This window comes from Danio rerio, chromosome 11 (genome assembly GCF_049306965.1).
Source record: "Danio rerio strain Tuebingen ecotype United States chromosome 11, GRCz12tu, whole genome shotgun sequence".
NCBI lineage: Eukaryota > Metazoa > Chordata > Actinopteri > Cypriniformes > Danionidae > Danio > Danio rerio.
The window spans coordinates 13,347,501-13,364,949 of NC_133186.1; the positions used below are offsets into that span (position 1 = coordinate 13,347,501).

Sequence of the window (17,449 nt, forward strand, 5' to 3'; positions counted from 1 at the left end):
CAGTAACATGGAGTCGGGCTCTGCGTGTTTGGCCAAGCATGAAGATGGCATCTGGTACCCAGCCAGAATATCAGGTACAATAATGGGTTTAACAACAATATCAACATTAAAAAATAAAATAAAAAGGTAGATGATATCATTTGTTGATCTTCCTCACAACTTTCAGCACGGAAACAGATTGATCCTTACGGCGGTATTATCATAGAAAAACAACAGCAAACGCATTCAGTTGGGTAAAATAATGCATGACATTGCTGCTTCTCTGCTTCCAGAGATTGAAGGGGGTTTTTACACAGTGAAATTTGACTCGCTGCTGTTGAAGGAGGCTGTGCTGGAGGCTGATGGGATCATTCCTCCTCTTCGTCAGGATGATGTTTCCTCCTCTTCCTCATCGGACTCCGAGGATGATGCTGAGTGTGATGGAGGCTATGCTAAAGGTTCTAATAGACACTTTTGTACATTTATACATAGGTGTGTGGTAGTTGATACTCTCTGCCCCATACTTTCCTGTCTAAGCTCTCTAATGTCCTGTCAATTTAAAGGTACAAAAGTCTTAAAATAAAAACAAAAACAGGATTTTTAAATGAAATTAAACGACTTTAAAATATGTAAATGTTTTACAGCATTTAAATACTAAATCCTACTGTATTATGTGCTTTTTTATCAGTTTAATGCAGTATTGCTGTATAAAAGTAATAGTTTATTTTAAAAAAATATGTAAATGTTTGGTTTGACAGATAAGCGTATTAATAACATTATAGTAACACTGTTCTAGGTTGAAAATTATGGGAATTATAAAAATGTGCAAAATAAGCCAGTCAAACATACCACAGTTAAGGTGAATCGTAGACATAAAAAGGTTCTTAGTAGTAAAATAATGTCATAATAAAAAAAAGTGTTAGTTTTGCTGTTATTATTTTTTTTGGGTGAAACGTGGACTGGACTTGAGATTTAACCATCTTTGTCCAGATTATAATTAAAAGAATGACATTGTGCTGGCAACGGGTTCATTAAAGAAATGTGGACCTTTGGCACGGTAGTTATAAAAATGTCAGGGTCAGATAAATTAACCACACATTAACATGTCAATGCCCCATATTTAACAGCTATTAGTGCAGTTGTTAGAATGATTCACAGCTCATACACAATTACAGGTAGCGAACACTACATTTCTAACTGAATTTAAACCTTAATGTGCTGTTAGAGATGTTTTCATTCACTCATTGTGGCTTAATTTGGCCACAACCTTCTCTTTGTTTCGATAATTTTTGCTGACAAATCTTATTTTGACATATTTTGGGAAAATGCTTTGAATTTTTTTTCAAAAACTCAACACACACACTTTTATTAACTAAAAATGTACTACCCTTTCATTATGTTGGTGGCTGTTTTTGCCCCATTGACTTCCATTATAATGACATCTTTTGATTGCAAAGCCATGACACCATATAATCATGCGTTATTGATTGTTGGTGGTTTTCCCTGTTAAAAAAGGTGTAAACGTGGTCAATTTTACTGTTGGTCATCAGTTACAGTGCAAAAAAAAAGCTTAGTTTCTGGCTTTTATATGGAGTATTGTGTGTGCAAGAGTGAGAGTGTGTAAGAGATTTTACCTCTTCCCAAAAGGGAAACCACCAACAATCAAGAATGCATGATTATATGGTGTCAAGGCTTTGCAAATTAAATAAATGGTGTTATAATGAAAGAAAATGGAGCAAAAACAACCACTAACATAATGAAGGGGAGTCAATTCGAACAATACACAAAGGTTAAAAGAGGGAACAAACCAACTGGATGAATCGCTTTTCTAAGGCAAATTTTTGACTATAAACATTTAAATAAATCATCTCGACTAAGCAATTGAATGAAACGCATGTTTTAATTGGGTATCATTGACTACCAAAGTTCAGTTTGCTAAAATTGTGTAATTTTTAGTGTTAAAAAACATTTAACACTACTAACCCGAATACACACATTAATTCTTTTCAGTAATTATTGGAACAATTCATGACCCATATGCAAATACAAATGTACAGATTTCTAGCTTTTTAACATATTTGGAAGGTGTTGTTGAACTTAAGTTAACTTTGTATCTCGTTACAGTATTCACATCAAGAGAAGAGGATTTGGCCCAGGTAAACACTGCTGAGTTTTGCGGTTGGGAAGCTCACACACGTGGCATTGGCTCAAAGCTCTTAATGAAAATGGGTTATGAGCTTGGTAAAGGTAGGTGGACATTATCAGACATCAGTCTAAAACCATTGAAACAAAATGTCTGTCTTGTGCAAATATACAGGGTGCCCACAATGTCTTAAGGGTGCTGTATGTAAGTTTTTGACACTTCTAGAGCATAAAAATACCATGTGTTTGCAGATATTTAAGAAACATGCTAAGTGAACATTCTTGTTTATCTGACAAACAAAGCTGATGTCAGTTGTCCTGCTTTGAAAATGTGTGTTATGTGACCGAATGGTTGTCTTTGTTTTGGTTCTTATAGCCTGTCACTTTAGACAATTCAATTTTAGCACCCCAAGTTGCCTTGGTTGAAAACCATTTATTCATTTAATCATTCAGAAAGGCTTTCAAAGCATGGGTCTGTGACTGAAATGCGACCTCCGGTGGACAGTAGCAGACTCTGAAATTAGACGTAGAGTTCCACATGAGGTGGTTATTAATTAGCAAATAATATGAATATTACGAATGTTACCATTAGTTGAGCAATTTACATTGTAACCCTGTGTCCTAACAACACGCTACATGAGGAGTTTTGCAGTAAAAAGCGATTTGGCTGTTTGCACCAGACGAAACGCAACAGAAGTTTAAATACAGCCTTTTAGATGCACAGAAAATGCACAAAGTAAGGTGTATGATATAATTAATACACAATAACCCTCTTTAATTATACATTATTAAATGTAAATGCTGAATTACTGTGTGTTAATTTGCATTATTTCAGTTCTAAAGTTCAATTATAAACTGTTTATTTTATTTTCAAGATTTAAGGTAAGCTGTCTGCTGCTGCTGATTTCAGCAGTCTGGCAATAAAAGTAATGTAAAATGGCATTCAAACTCACATTATTAGCATTTAACACTGAATAAAGCACATGAGGTGTACTGTCATAGTTCTGTTGTTCAGCTACAATAAATAAAAGTCATTTCTAAAATATATATTTCAGGTGTGGGTTAGAACAAAAACTCCTTTTAGTGTGGAAAATATTCCTGCTTTTATTTAGAACACTACTTAAATAAGCCTTTAGGCTCGATTGTCAATCTCTATCTGGCAACCTGCTCTTGCGTGTTTTGATCCAGGAATGCAATACCTAGTTCAACCACTGCACCTTTATTTACATACTGCACTTCTAAAGCATTAAAAGTTGATGAATCAATTGACAGAAATTTAAGGCACTTAAAAAGTCTTAAATGTTGTTTTACAAGGTATTATTTTATTTTATGATTTTTATTTTGTACCATTTCTAAAGTTTGCCTGAATTTAATCTTGCGAATATTGGGATGCTGTGAAGTTTGTGAAATCTAAAACTTCATGCTAGATTTGGGTTAGATTTCCTGCCTTTTTATAGGGGGCACCTGCTGGAAATGAGATGTAGCTTTTGTTTTCAGTATATGAAGGTTTCAGTTTAGGAGAAGGTATGTTTATGTAGCATCATTTCAAAAACAGATTATGTTTATACATCATAGAATTTTAATTAAACAATCAATTTTAAAACCCTTCTGCCCACTCTAAAGCATATTAAATCTTTGTAATCACAGTCAGAATTGCATTCATAAGGAGTTCTCACAAGCTAAGAGTTTTAGTGTTGCTTTCTTACAATCTTTCAGTAAATGTACTGTAATTAAAATGTGAATGTTATTGGTTAGAATCTAAAGTGGTGATAAGATCTTAAAATGTATGGAAAGAGTCTTTAAAGATATTGAATTTCTCTCTTATGTTTTCTGTATATACTCTGATGTTGTTTCTGTCTTTGGACAGGCTTGGGAAAAACTCTCTCTGGTCGTGTCGAGCCAGTTCAGGCAGTGGTTCTTCCCAAAGGCCACTCATTGGATATATGCGCGGAACTTACTCAGAGAAAAACTGCAGCTGCTATTGCCAAGAATAACCCGACCTCACATAAAAGAAAGGCTAAAAAGAAGAAAGCGTCCACATCCACACGCCACAATGTTTTTGACTTTCTAAACTCTAAGCTCGGTGATAGAGCTCAGTCTGCGTCTCATTCCTCAAGCTCATTGGTCACTGGTGCAGAGGCCTATAGGGGTGGAAAAAGCACCAAACGGTCCCTTAATGTTCGTCTGTTTGAGGCCGCGGAGAAAGTCACTCAAGTTGAAAGAGAGATCCAGCAACTTACTAAGTCTCTCAGTAAACGGAACGGAAGGTATGCTTTTTTCAGTCTCTATAGCTACCTGGCCAGATTTTTTTTTTTGTGTTTTTTAATTTTTGTATTACCCACTCTTTTTGCTATATCTGTGATGCAAGAGCAGCAAAGGGTAAGTTCACGACAATGAATTGATCTAAGAATTTAGTATTGTGGCAGTGTAAAGTCCGTCAACAGAAATGGCTTGAAACAAATAAACTTGACCTGCTACAGTAACGTGACTTAATGAACTGTAATGCAGTGGATTATAACAAAAAAGAAAACATACTTTTTTGTCAACAATATTGTACTGTTCATTCATTAAATGAGCAAAACAGAGCGCACACTTTTAGTTTTAAGTCATGATACTACTTCTCAAGTGTCTGTTTCTTCCAAGCCATCAACAACAAACATTTTTCAGCCTTTTTTTCTTTGACGAAATAAACACTGTAGTTTAGCCAATTGTTTACATAACCATTTTGGATCAATAATAAATCCATAAAAAAAAAAAGCTGACATTTTTAGTAAATTCTATCATCAAAAATTAAATTAGCGAAAACAGTAACTTTTCTGGTAAGTTTTTCTTTATTTTGATGTAAATATGGCAAAATGCATGGAATTTACCATCAATCTGTTTTGAAGCTGTTGTTAATAGTTTTGAAATGAGTTTGTTGTGTTACGAATTGGGAGGGGTTAAGCCAAAATACATGACAGTAAACCTAACTAACTAAATTAGAGCAAACTTCCCTAAAAAATAAATAAGAAAACTAAAATACTGAAAACAGCACAGGAGAAAAGGCAACTAATAAACAAAAGGCACCAAACCTACCATGCTCCAAGTCAGACAGGGAGATAGAAAACTGGGTTTCTCCAGTTAGAATGTATAATTACACATATTCATCTCACAAGACGTCAGCGAAAATCACCAATTTTCATCGTTCAAATAACATCTCCACAAAGAACAACGAGTGGGCATTCAAGAGAGAGCGGGAAGCTGCCAAATTAATGTTTTCTGCGGTTTTAAATACGGCTGCCGTCAATCCAAGCACCAATCACGCTTTGAGCGAGAATGGTTGTTAGTGGTTGAAAAAACGGTATTAGCTTTCAGAAAGTTAAGATTTTCTTAATTTAAAAAATAGAATTTAGTTGATTTAAATAGTGGTCTCAAACTCAATTCCTGGAGTGCGGCAGCTCTGCATAATTTAGTTCCAACCACCTCCAGCCCACACCACCTTAATAGTCTCTAGTAGTCTTGAACACCTTGATTAGTTGGATCAGCTGTATTTGATTAGGTTTGGAGCAGTCTCTGCTAATGAGCTCATGATCGAGAGTGATTATAGCACCTCCTGATGGTGAATGCTGTTATTCTCACGGCAGTTATTATTTGATAATTCAAATGTTTTTTTCACTGATTTCGCGACCGTCACATATCATTAGGGAAACGGTTTGAATTTCCACTTGGTAAATAACATTAGTGTGCCATTTGGGGCGACACTACATACATACATATACTATCCTTTTGAGTGTGTAAATGTATAAGTACATAGTGCATGAGTGTATAGTGTGCCATTTGGGACGCAGCTAAGCACTGCATTCCAATACTTATACTAAGCCCTAAAAGTATGTACTTTTTGTAAAGGAAAAGTATATACTTATGAGTGTGTAACAGTAGAGTATGCAAGCTTTGGGACATACTATTACCTCATTAACAGATCAATATGTTGCTTAGTTATGAGCCCTGTCAATCATCCACACATCATCCACATTTCCTTCATATTTAATTTCCTGCCTTATTGGAGAAGCAGCAGTTTGTATTTTCCAGTGGATATTAATTAACAGTCATACAAACATCTTTACCGAAGTCTTGACGGTTTACTTGATGGTTGGTCTCGCACGTCCACCATGTTTGTAGTCTATTTATACTTTTCACCCACGTTTACAGTTCTGATTTAATTCACGCTCAACGCGCAATGTATTTTGGGCAATATTAGCGGTTACATTGTGGACACTTCTACACTTCTTCGAATTTTTACCGGAAGTAGTAAACCATCTGGGAACCTTTGGCATACTATTTTCAACATACTTTGATTTGGGATGTACTAATTCTATTTTCAAATACTATTTAGGATGGATAGTATGCAAATTGGGACGCAGCAAAGGAAAATCTGGTGGTCCTCCAGAAATGTAGTTGAGAAACACTAACTTAAAGGGATCTTTATACAAAGCTGAAAAATCACCCTTCACTTGATCCGAACCTTGGCTGTGTCCAAACCGCCTACTACTCTGTAGGTACTGCATCTTAATTTAAATTTATTACCCGACCATTAAAAATAGTACGTTCTATATAGTATGAATGGGAGTTATATAAATGGAATTCGGACATTTTGTCATTGCCATTTTGTCATGATCTCGTGACCTATCCATGTCAGTTGCGTTGCTTTACTCCCATTCATGAATTCTCTCGCAGTGCATCAGGGAATAGCGTAGCATATGTTGGATGCACACTTCAGAATTTTGCCGCAAGTAATAGGTCATCTGGGTACTTCTCACATATTATTTACTCTACTTTAAGTGAACCAAGTGAACCAAGCTGCATGGTTGCTTTTAATTCATAATTCACAACATTCACTCATGTTTTTTCTTTTTCTGTCCCCAGGGATGCTGCTGTGGTCAGTCGCCTAGAGGAGAAACTCGCAGCCTCCCGCAAGTTACTGGAGCAGCTAAAGGCTCAAGAGCAGGCCATCCAGAGAGAGCAGAAGAAGGCAGACACTCATAAGAAAATGACCGAATTCTGACACATCTGCTGTTTTTTATACCATTATTAGGGATTTTTCATTTTAGTGTTAAAACATTATTATGAGTTTGGTATGTATTAAAAAAATTGGATGTACTATAAAATCTATGATATTCAAATTCTTACCATTCTTTTTGATTTAATGTGTATTTCAAGGATTCAGGTTATTTGGATCAATGAGGACAGAAAAACATTTTGCAGCTATTGTTTGGGATTGTTTTGTTTTACAAATTACAATATACACACGGACTCAATAGTTTTTCATATATAGATGCATAAATAACCTCTTAATACAGGGGTGCACACACTCAGTTCTGGAGGGCCAGTGTCCTGGAGAGTATAGCGCAGGGATGTCGAATGTGTGGCCCACTTGCCGGATCAGGCCCATAAAAGGGTTTATCTGGCCCGCGAGATAATTCTGTAAAGTATGAAAATGAGCTTCAAATTTTCAATAAAAGAAACTGCTGGTCTAATTGTGTCCACTGGATGCAAAAGCAATTTTAAACTGTTCATTTTAACTGTTAATCAGCATCAGTTTCACAGCCTTTTCAGAGAGAAAGACCGCATTCCCTGGCAAACCTCGCTGAGGTGTTCTCATGAGGAAATGTAACTGTTTTACATTTTGTCAGTTTAGTGGCTAATTCATACAAGTTCAGTTGTTTGAAAATGTATGATTTTAAAAAGGAGGCGTGGCACCCAACCACACCCCTAAACCTAACCGCCATTGGTGAATGAGCAAATCCTACTAAATTGTGCAAATGAGATAGTACAAATTTTATTTGAATTAGCCATTAAATCAAAAAGTTACAAAGTGCTGTGAGATTGTGTTTTCCTCAGGCTCCAGCTTTATGTTTTATGTTGATCTATTAAAACGATCAAAACAATCTGAAGTTGTTGTTTTTAAGTTATTTATGATTTTACCGATCTCACTTGGAAATAGATATTCTTTCATTTGGCCCCTGAGCTAAAATTAGTTTGACACACCTGGTTTAGCTCCAACCCTAATCAAACACACCTGAACCAGCCAATCAAGCTATTACTAGATACACTAGAAACTTCCTGGCTGGTTGAAGCAAGTTAAACTCCAGGACCGAGTTTGGACACCCCTGACTAAATATATACAAATAATTAGGTTGTAAGATGCTCAAAAATGCATACAAATTTATGAATTATATTTATGAGATTTATAAGTTTAGACACAAACTGCAGGAATTTCTTTTCTTTCACAGACAGCCAATTACATATTTAGCCTTGATTAAATCGTCACCTTAGAATTATAAGGTTCTATCTGACATTTTTGTCAAAATTGAGTTATTGACATTCTTATTAAATGACAACTTATTTACATTATGGGATGTTTTTTATAAGTTGTTTACATTTTTAGACTTTTTATTTAAAAAGCAAATGTTGCACACACACTTTTTTTTCTATGGGATGCAAAAACTTTAAAGCTCAATATCTCAAAATCATTCAGGAAGCAGATAGATACAATTCCAGGGAGACTAAATATTTAGCCACAAAAATTAAAAGGCTGAATGTGCCATACATGGCTTGGAATTTGGATATCTTTTTACTAATGATTTTACTTATTTCTAGGATTAAAAAAGTTTATGATTTTAATTATCACAGTAATTTTTTAACAAAATAAGATAAAAAGGATGCCAGTGAATACAAAAGTCACAAAAAAACCTAATATAAAAACAGGAAAAGAAATGATGACAACAAAGTCCAGCTATGATTATGAGTATGATCATACGTTTTATGAAAATACATCTAAGATGGTCAGAGGTATATTAGAGCCACCCATATTGTTTGAGAAACTTCAACTTCAATCTGTAAGTTGTTTGAATTTTAAAAGCATTGAATATATTTCAGCAAAATGCATTTTTCCCTTTATGGATGCAAGTTTGTGAGTCTTGCTCAATTCCATAGGTATAGTGTTGGTGTCCATTGGAATTTCCAAAACATTGTCTGTGAAGTCCTGTATTGTGTTTTTTTTCAGAAATATTTAGCAATTTATTTTTCCAGAAAGTGTGCATGACTGATCCCAGGCCGGTTTTACATTAGTGACATCTGGATGCTACATTACGATATTGTGATTTGCTTAGATGAAGTGGGGTCAGATAATTTTAAGGACTTTTGCCCACCTTTTTTAGTCCCACATACAATGCAATAAAGTGTGATTGCATTTAATTACATTTTTTACACACGTCAGGACATTGATACAACATACAAGTTAAGTTAAACTACTGAATGCAAAAGCTAAGCAAAAGGACAAACACTCTTAAATTCTGGAGAATGTAAATTTATCAGATAATGTCAGTTTTTGAGGGAATTGGTCATTGAGTAACTTAACTGTGGTTTTATTATAAATAAAAACAAGTAATCACGTATTCATCATGTTTTTGTGGTAAAGCTGTGGGTAATTATTACGACAAACTTTAATATCGCATTTTTAGGTTACCAAACCATGGGTGAAAATTAACAGTAATTGTCATGGGTGTAGCGACTCTGTAGGACAGTATTTTGACTTTTAACCAACGTTGGTATGTCATATATCCAGTAAAATTACTTTTAAAAAATGGCATTACAATCTAAAAAAATAAATGCAAAAATAACGTTTCACTTCCCCTAAAACGTAACGCAGCATTTAGATAATTTACATTACAGTAAATTACAGTATATTACTTTTAAACGTAACTTTAAACTTATACACTTATATCTGACTACCGAAGAATGATCGAGAGAGAAACCCATCTTGAAGTTTGTGGCTGTTCCCATGGCAACAGGAAGCGCCTACGTACTCACAACTGAGATTTCATCCCAGGTAGTACAAATTTCCTTAACCTACAGTTTTAATTTTTTTAAATTACTTATGTTAAATGTATATGTTTACCTTACTCAACCTAGCTGTGCTGTTTTAATTTTGTTGAACTTGGTCTACTAAAAACTTTGCAATAGTTTCTTGTTCATTGTATCCAAGCAACATGTCGGTGTAACGTAAAGCACTAACCTAAACTGACAAACGAAGATATTTCTCCTCAAGACATTTTTAGTTTAGCTATCTGTATAATTTTAATTTCCTCCGTTTTAAAGTTATCTCTCTTTTGTCTCGTGATTCGAGTTTTCTATAAATTTCTGTAAACCGCAATTCTGTTATTGTTGTCAGCGAGCTGTTTTAGCATGTAGCCTAGTCTTTGAAATGTTACGTACATAGTACTGATCAGGATTTTTTGTAGTCATTAAAAATTAGGGCACTTTCTATTGGGGACCAGAGGTCTACATAATATAAAGCTGCTACTGTATACTACTGCTTATTCATAATTTCCTAATAAACAGATATAATTTATTCATTCATTTTCTTTTCGGCTTAACGTTAGTCCCTTTATTTATCCGGGGTCGCCACAGCAGAATGAACCGCCAACTTATCCAGCACGTTTTTACACAGTGGATGCTCTTCCAGCCACAACCCTGGTAAACATGGTAAACACACACACACACACACACACACACACACACACACACACACACACACACACACACACACACACACACACTCATTCACACTCATACTACAGACAATTTAGCCCAGTTCACCTGTACCACATGTCTTTGGACTGTGGGGGAAACCGAGCACCCAGAGGAAACCCACGTGAACGAAGGGAGAACATGCAAACTCCACACAAAAACGCCAACTGACCCAGCTAAGTCTCGAACCAGCGACCTTCTTGCTGTGAAGCGACAGCACCTACTGCGCCACTGCGTCGCCTAAACAGATATCATTACATATTATTAGAATGCACAGCCTATTACATTTAAGATTTTTACATATTAAATATATTCTAGTAAATTTTAATTATTAAGTAATAGTGCTTTTTAAAAATATTTTGTCCGGTGCCCATTTTCCTACCTTATTTATTAGACTTTTCAGTTGCTAGTTGTTTATTAGGTACTTATTTATTAGACACTAGTATTTTCTGTAATTTGTATCTTCATAGTCAAAACTTTTTTTGTTTTGTTTTACTTTTATTATATTATGACAAGGCAGAATGGCCACAGTAGATTTTTAATGAAACATTTTACTAGTAAAAAAAATAAAAATATGGCTAGTAAAATTTTGAGTTGTACTACTAGTATCTCATAAATGTGTGTGTTATTACCTTTTGAATAAGTACTATAGCTACTCAGTGCCCTCAGGCTTACAAAGACAGTGCTTTTATAGTAGTTAGATCAGGGCTACTCAATAGGCGGCCTGCGGGCCGAACCCGGCCCCCAAGGCAGTTTGATCCGGCCCTCCAAATAATGTGACATCAAAAATAAATTTAGTTCAGTCGAAAAACGGCCTCTATAGTTATGAAATAACGTGCATCTGTTCAATACAGCATGAGCTGCAGAGGCTGCGCAGAGCGTGAGTCACCATAAGCGAGTGGTGCTGACAGCCGATAACATTTGGATATGTTTTGTAGAAAATGCCTTTTGCACAATGCACTGTAATCATTATTAGGGATGCAAAGATTAGCTGATTTCACTATTAACTGAGCTTTAATTTGTCACAGTTAATTGATTGTAAAAGTTTCTCTAAGCCGCATTTCTGTTGCACGGAAAAGTTATGACAAGTTGCCAACTGTGCGCTAGTTTAAAGTTTCAAGAATGTACACCGGGGCTAATATGTACGCACACCGGATTAACTATAGCAACGATCGTTGCCATATCATGTCTTTTCCGCTTGCAAGTTTGTTATTTCTAATTTAAGAATGACAATATGTGCGTACAAGCAGAGCAACGCGCTTGCCTCTTTCCGGGCGCATGCAGTAGAAAACGTCTCAGGGTGAGAGTTGTGCGTGGCTTCCAGTGCAATGTAAACAAAAGATATGTTTGACGAATTAGTATTAAAATGATTATATACGCATGAACCCAGATATAAAGCTTGTTGTTCTAAATTACATTAGACGTGATAAACGTGAAAGCATGATTATTCTTCAGACTATATCATACAACCAAAATTTATAATGTTGCATCACTAATTGTTATGCTGTTCAACACATAACATAAGAATGCGTCTAAATGTAGAAAAAGCCTACTTCAGCAATGCACTGCTTTTGTTGCACAGAATACAACATTTTGAATGTTTGTAAAAAAACAAAGTCGATTGGACAATGCAGTTGCTTTAAAATACAATATATTAACATTTTAATAGAGAAAAAAACAACAACGTGGGTGTCTTTATGAGCACAAATACAGCATATGGGCTCTTATATGTAGTAGTGTCATCACTCATATAGCAAGTCATATCTCTCCGGCTCTTTGTTTGGGATGCTTTTCATGAACCGGCCCCCATGCCAAACTAAATGAATAGCCCTGAGTTAGATCAATGCACCAGTAAATTAGCTATATGTAATGATAAAAAAAACATTGTTATTCTTTAGGTGAAAAATTAATCCATTTAAGTTAATCCATTAAAAAAAAATATATTAATCTCCAATTAAACTCTGACCATTTGCTTCCTCGTTCGGAGTTTTGGTCCTTCTCAGTTGATGTCAGTTTGATGGCTTTAGCCACAATATCCTTAACCAAGCCTCTTTTACCGTTAGTTTGCTATAAGTGAATAATGTGCAAAAAGAAATACCCACCCCATACTTATATGTTGTTTTAGTTGGAAGTACATCAGCATACTAAAATAAAAGTCTCAGCAACTTCTGGTTCACACAGACATTAACAAAAGAAACAAACACCAAATTTAAAAGCATACCCCTATGTTCTGTACTGGCAATGGGCTACATGCACTGTGTTTTTTAGCCAATGATGAACTTCCGGTGAAAGCTTTATGTGACTATTTTCAATTTCACAAGAAAAACAGAAATTCCTTTAATATACTGCGGTAAATATATCTTCATATTTTAAAGACATGGCGCTGAAAAATATAATTTAATGCAGAGCTTCTTGTTTGGTCTGATACCCACTTTATATGTTTCTCAGCCAAGCAGTGAAGATTGCTGTTTAGAAATCAGATCTTAAACGCCACGATTTTGTATGGGATGACAATTCCCCGGAAGCCCTGAGGCTGGCTGATTAAAATTAAAAGTCTGTGTGCACATACCCCATTCCCACACAATACAAGATAGATGTGAACATCACAGAATTGTAGCTCTGGTAGGAACCTAGTGGTTTTTAAAGACTGATATGGGTGCTGTATATGGATCACAAGTGCCAGAAATACATTTTTTTTATATCTCTTTTTTTGTTCTGTTGACGTATGATTCAAATATTTGTTGCTAAAAACAGAATCACATCTGACCTACTTGCACTGTGTTTCTATAGAAATCACAGTGTGAGCTGCCATTACGGCCCATTGTTTTGCTTTCTAGTCTCCACACAGGTCACATGACTGAAACTATTAATTGTAAATGACTGTTAGCCTGAAATTGTGCAGAAAATTGAGTGCTTTTATATTTTACTTTTAATTGCACCTCTGCAAGATTAGGCAACACCTCATAGAAATCACTATCTAATTGCCTAATCCAAGCCATTTGTCCTATAAACCATAACTCTACCACACACCTATAGTAATTATAACCCTACCTATATGCTAACGAATGATTGGAGTAAAAATAGGTTCTGGTATCTAGGCCCACACAGAATCTGCATGCGCAGAAATCTGCAGACTTCCTCAAATTTTTAGCCCTTCATTGAGTCTATATTTATTTGTATAAACATGTCAATTTATATTTATTCTGTTTTAAATTAATTTCAGTATTATTATTAAATTATATGAAAATGTTCAATTGATATATTTACAATACAGTTTGTAAAGTAATATTTTATCTTTTAGTAAAAACATTTTATGAGAGACTTGCTTTGTTTACCAAACAAGTGGATCTATTTGGATCTGCGTTGTAAACATTAAATAAAAGTTAAAAAAAAGTATTATTATTATTATTTTTAACATATATTTATATATATTTAATTTTTACATTTATGATACTTCCAAAATCATTTCGCACAAATCCGCAGAATGTTTTTTTTATTTTTTTTTTTTTACAAAATTCTGTGCAGAAATAGCAAAAATGTCAGCAGATTCTGTCTGGCCCTACTAATGAGTAATAGTGTCTATTTATTAGGCACTTATATCTAAAAAACAAGTGCGAGTATCTTTTAAAAATGTAGCCTACTAGTACCTAAAGAATGAGAACTTGTAGCTAATGAGCAAGCGCTCAATGGAAAACATATTAGTATCGAAAAAAAAGTACTGGTAGGTTAAAAGATATAATATTTATATAGATTCAATATTTAATGGGCTTACCATATGATGTGTACTTATTAAATAGTCATACTACCTTACCAGGGTAACATGAAACGTTGGATATATTTTTTCTTTTAGAAAATGGGGTTGACGGAGGATCACATTGTAGTCAGTGCTATGTCAAACTGACTTTCAAGTCATGTCGTCACCCAAGAGAGATGCTCAAGGTAATGGCTTTACAAGACTGGCTATCACCCAGACTAAAGGAGGAAACAGACCTGCTTCTCAGCCTCGACTGCTGTCTCGTCAATCTCTGACTACCACACCAGCATTTAAAAGTGAACCATCACCTTTTCGCACACTCAGTTTAAGAACCTTGTCTCCAGCACATAATGATCTGTCTGCTGTTAAACTGCCGCAGTTGGTATCTCAGGTGGGCACTGAACTGGCAGTCAGAGAGATTGTGTGGAATGAAGGAGCCAGTTGTGTGACACCTGTGAAAACAACTCAAAACTCAAGTGTCAGACAATTCAAGTAAGCTGACTAGTGAAAACCTACTTATGCATGAAGTTTTCTTCTGCTTTGCTCAGAAGATTGTAAAAAGTTTGTCTATTTTTTTTTGTCTATTTAAGTGTTGAAAATGACAAGGAAAAGATTACAACTGGGAAAGATAACCAGGCCAGAAACAAGCCACTCACTGGAACTGATGTGGTTGAGGTATTAGCCAAGAAAAAACATCTGGGAGAACTTGATTTTTACTGTCTCAAGGCTTCTGAAGATCCTCCTTATGGGTGCGAGTCACTGTTCATTTTCAGAAGCTTGATTTTAGCTTGATATAAATTTGTCTTTAAATGATCAGATATATTGTGGTTGACTTACTTGGTAAGCTAAATGTTTATGCTCTTTCTTTAGACCATATAACTTGCAAGTGATCTCTCGGAGTGATGCATGCGCCGATCACTACATCTTCTCCCCTACAACTGTAATACACATGCAGGATGGCTGCAGCATTGAGCTCTGGACCCTGGCAGAGTGGTATCGAGAGGCTGTGCTTTGTGAAGCTGTGAGAGAAATCCCATTTTTCAGAGATTGTTTACTGCGCAAGATCTTCAAAAGGTTATTCAACTTCAGCTAAATAATGCCGAGCAACAGGACACCCAAAAATGAGCAAACTCATTTATCATTTACTAATCCCCTATTTGTTCTAAAACAGTCTACGTTTACCGGACAATGTTGTAGACAAAATTGGAATTTGTTTTCACCACACATTAAAAAAAGGTTTCATGATTACATGACAAAGTTCACACATCTGGAACAACAGCCAAAACACATATGCCAGGCCAGTATTTGGCATTGTTATCTTGGTGGGTCAGCGCTGATGTGTATGTAGAAATTGCAGTTCAGTAAATTCACATTTTACTGATGAAGCGTAAACAAAATCTTAAGCAAAAACAACAAGTGGTGGAAAGAGTAAATGTACCATTACTTGCCAAAACTGCAAGTTGTACTGCAACTGCAAGTAGACTAAAAGTATCAAAAAGTAGCCTTCTAAAAGTACTTAAGCAGTGAGTTGTGACTAAGGGCTCTATTACACACTCGGCGCAATACGGCGCAAGATGTGTTTCTCCTAATGTGTTGCTATTTTCAGACCAAACAAACCTTAATTTTCTTTCGCCATGTTGTTTAAATAGCAAGTCCGTGTGTGTCACTTTGTGGACTCATGGGTGTTTCAGTCTAGAAAAGAGGTGTGTTAAGGCACATTGTTGGCACGTTGCTATTTTGAAGAACTAAAATAGACTGCTCTATAGACCAGCTAAAAGCAGGTCTAAAGTCAAAAGTCGCTTACACATTGCTTAAAACACACCGGATGTACAGCTGTACACAAACATCTTTACAAATGAAAAAGACATAAAAAATTTAAATATTACAAAATTATTACTTTCTACATAAAAATAAAAACCACTACCTCCATGCCTTCGTCATCTCTGGGGGCTTTTTTTAAATTATTTTTTTCATGATTTTGCTTTCTTGCTTATACTATATTGGTAATATTATTTATTACATGCATGTTTACATTTGTAAAAATGTAAATATTTACCTGTCAGGTTTTGGACCATATGGGGCTTAGCATGTGTGTTTATGGGGCATAGCATGTGTGTTTGCATATAACTATTTGACCACATTTCGTTATTATTGTTCATTTATTCGTTTGCTGAAAATTAGAACTGAATTAAGAAAATAGTTTTGAAACAAATCTTTGCGCTTAAACGAAATTCATCATGTATGCTAATGCATGTCTGTGCATACAACATCGTTTCCTTATCCACAAAAGAGAGAATGTGAAAGTAAAGGCAGATTGGAAGAGGCTCATTCTTTATCCTCGCCCTGTGCATGGTCTGTTTAATTGTATTCTCGCTAGTGAAGTGTTCAGTTTTTCCCCTTACAAAGTCTGCCGTGTAAATAGCAAATGTGCCATGGCACATGACTTCTAAAGGGAATTGGAGATGAGACTCTGATTGTTTTATTCTCAAAACACTCAGAACTCATAAAGAGAATAAGCACAACCCTGTCAGACCATGCGCCATGGCGCACAGCGTTTTTTTTAATCCATAAAATAGCAAAAGTGGATTCAGACACGCCCTGCACTTTAGTTCGTTAAAATAGAGCCCTAAGTCTTATTCAGTAATTTTACTCGACAGCCAACTTTGAAACACCTCTCAGGTGAAATAACGATTAAACATCACATTAGAGGTCTGCGTGGGACTAATTTTAAAGTTCCGCTCCCGCCCACTCTCGCAAGGTTTAATTCTGCACCTGACTGCTCCCACCATATATTCAGCCTTTACTTCACCCACTGCCTGACCCACCCCGTTTTCTACCTGACCCGACCATCCCTGCTAAATTTAGATCTGGTTTCCAAAATCTTGTGTTTAAATTGGGTACTACCAAGCGAGAGATAACAGATAAAAGTGTTGAGCAAGGATTGTAGGTTAAATGTCAGTTTTGTTTGCCCCTTTGTGATGAGACATGAGTGGCGCCTTAAACCTG

At 35.5% G+C, this 17,449-nt stretch overlaps 2 protein-coding genes across 3 annotated transcripts in view; both read left to right on the plus strand.

The window, feature by feature from the left end:
• Window positions 1-8,045, plus strand: part of zgpat (zinc finger, CCCH-type with G patch domain) — a gene marked incomplete in the record, with an annotated part of 13,144 nt that extends 5,099 nt beyond the window's left edge. Inside the window, 5 exon segments of the mRNA NM_200485.2 lie at window positions 1-74; window positions 273-437; window positions 2,104-2,226; window positions 3,989-4,388; window positions 7,024-8,045. The exon segment at window positions 1-74 is cut by the window's left edge and continues 60 nt beyond it. Of these exon segments, the coding sequence (NP_956779.1) occupies window positions 1-74; window positions 273-437; window positions 2,104-2,226; window positions 3,989-4,388; window positions 7,024-7,162 (901 nt within the window).
• Window positions 8,046-9,930: 1,885 nt separating this feature from the next.
• The window catches only part of dnhd1 (dynein heavy chain domain 1), an 80,081-nt gene continuing 72,562 nt past the window's right edge, over window positions 9,931-17,449 (plus strand). For both annotated transcript variants that reach the window (XM_073916542.1, XM_021479939.3), the window contains exons 1-4: window positions 9,931-9,988; window positions 14,540-14,935; window positions 15,034-15,192; window positions 15,314-15,517. In XM_073916542.1, the coding sequence (XP_073772643.1) occupies window positions 14,601-14,935; window positions 15,034-15,192; window positions 15,314-15,517 (698 nt within the window). In that variant the 5' untranslated portion in view covers window positions 9,931-9,988; window positions 14,540-14,600. The remainder of the gene's footprint in view (window positions 9,989-14,539; window positions 14,936-15,033; window positions 15,193-15,313; window positions 15,518-17,449) is intronic.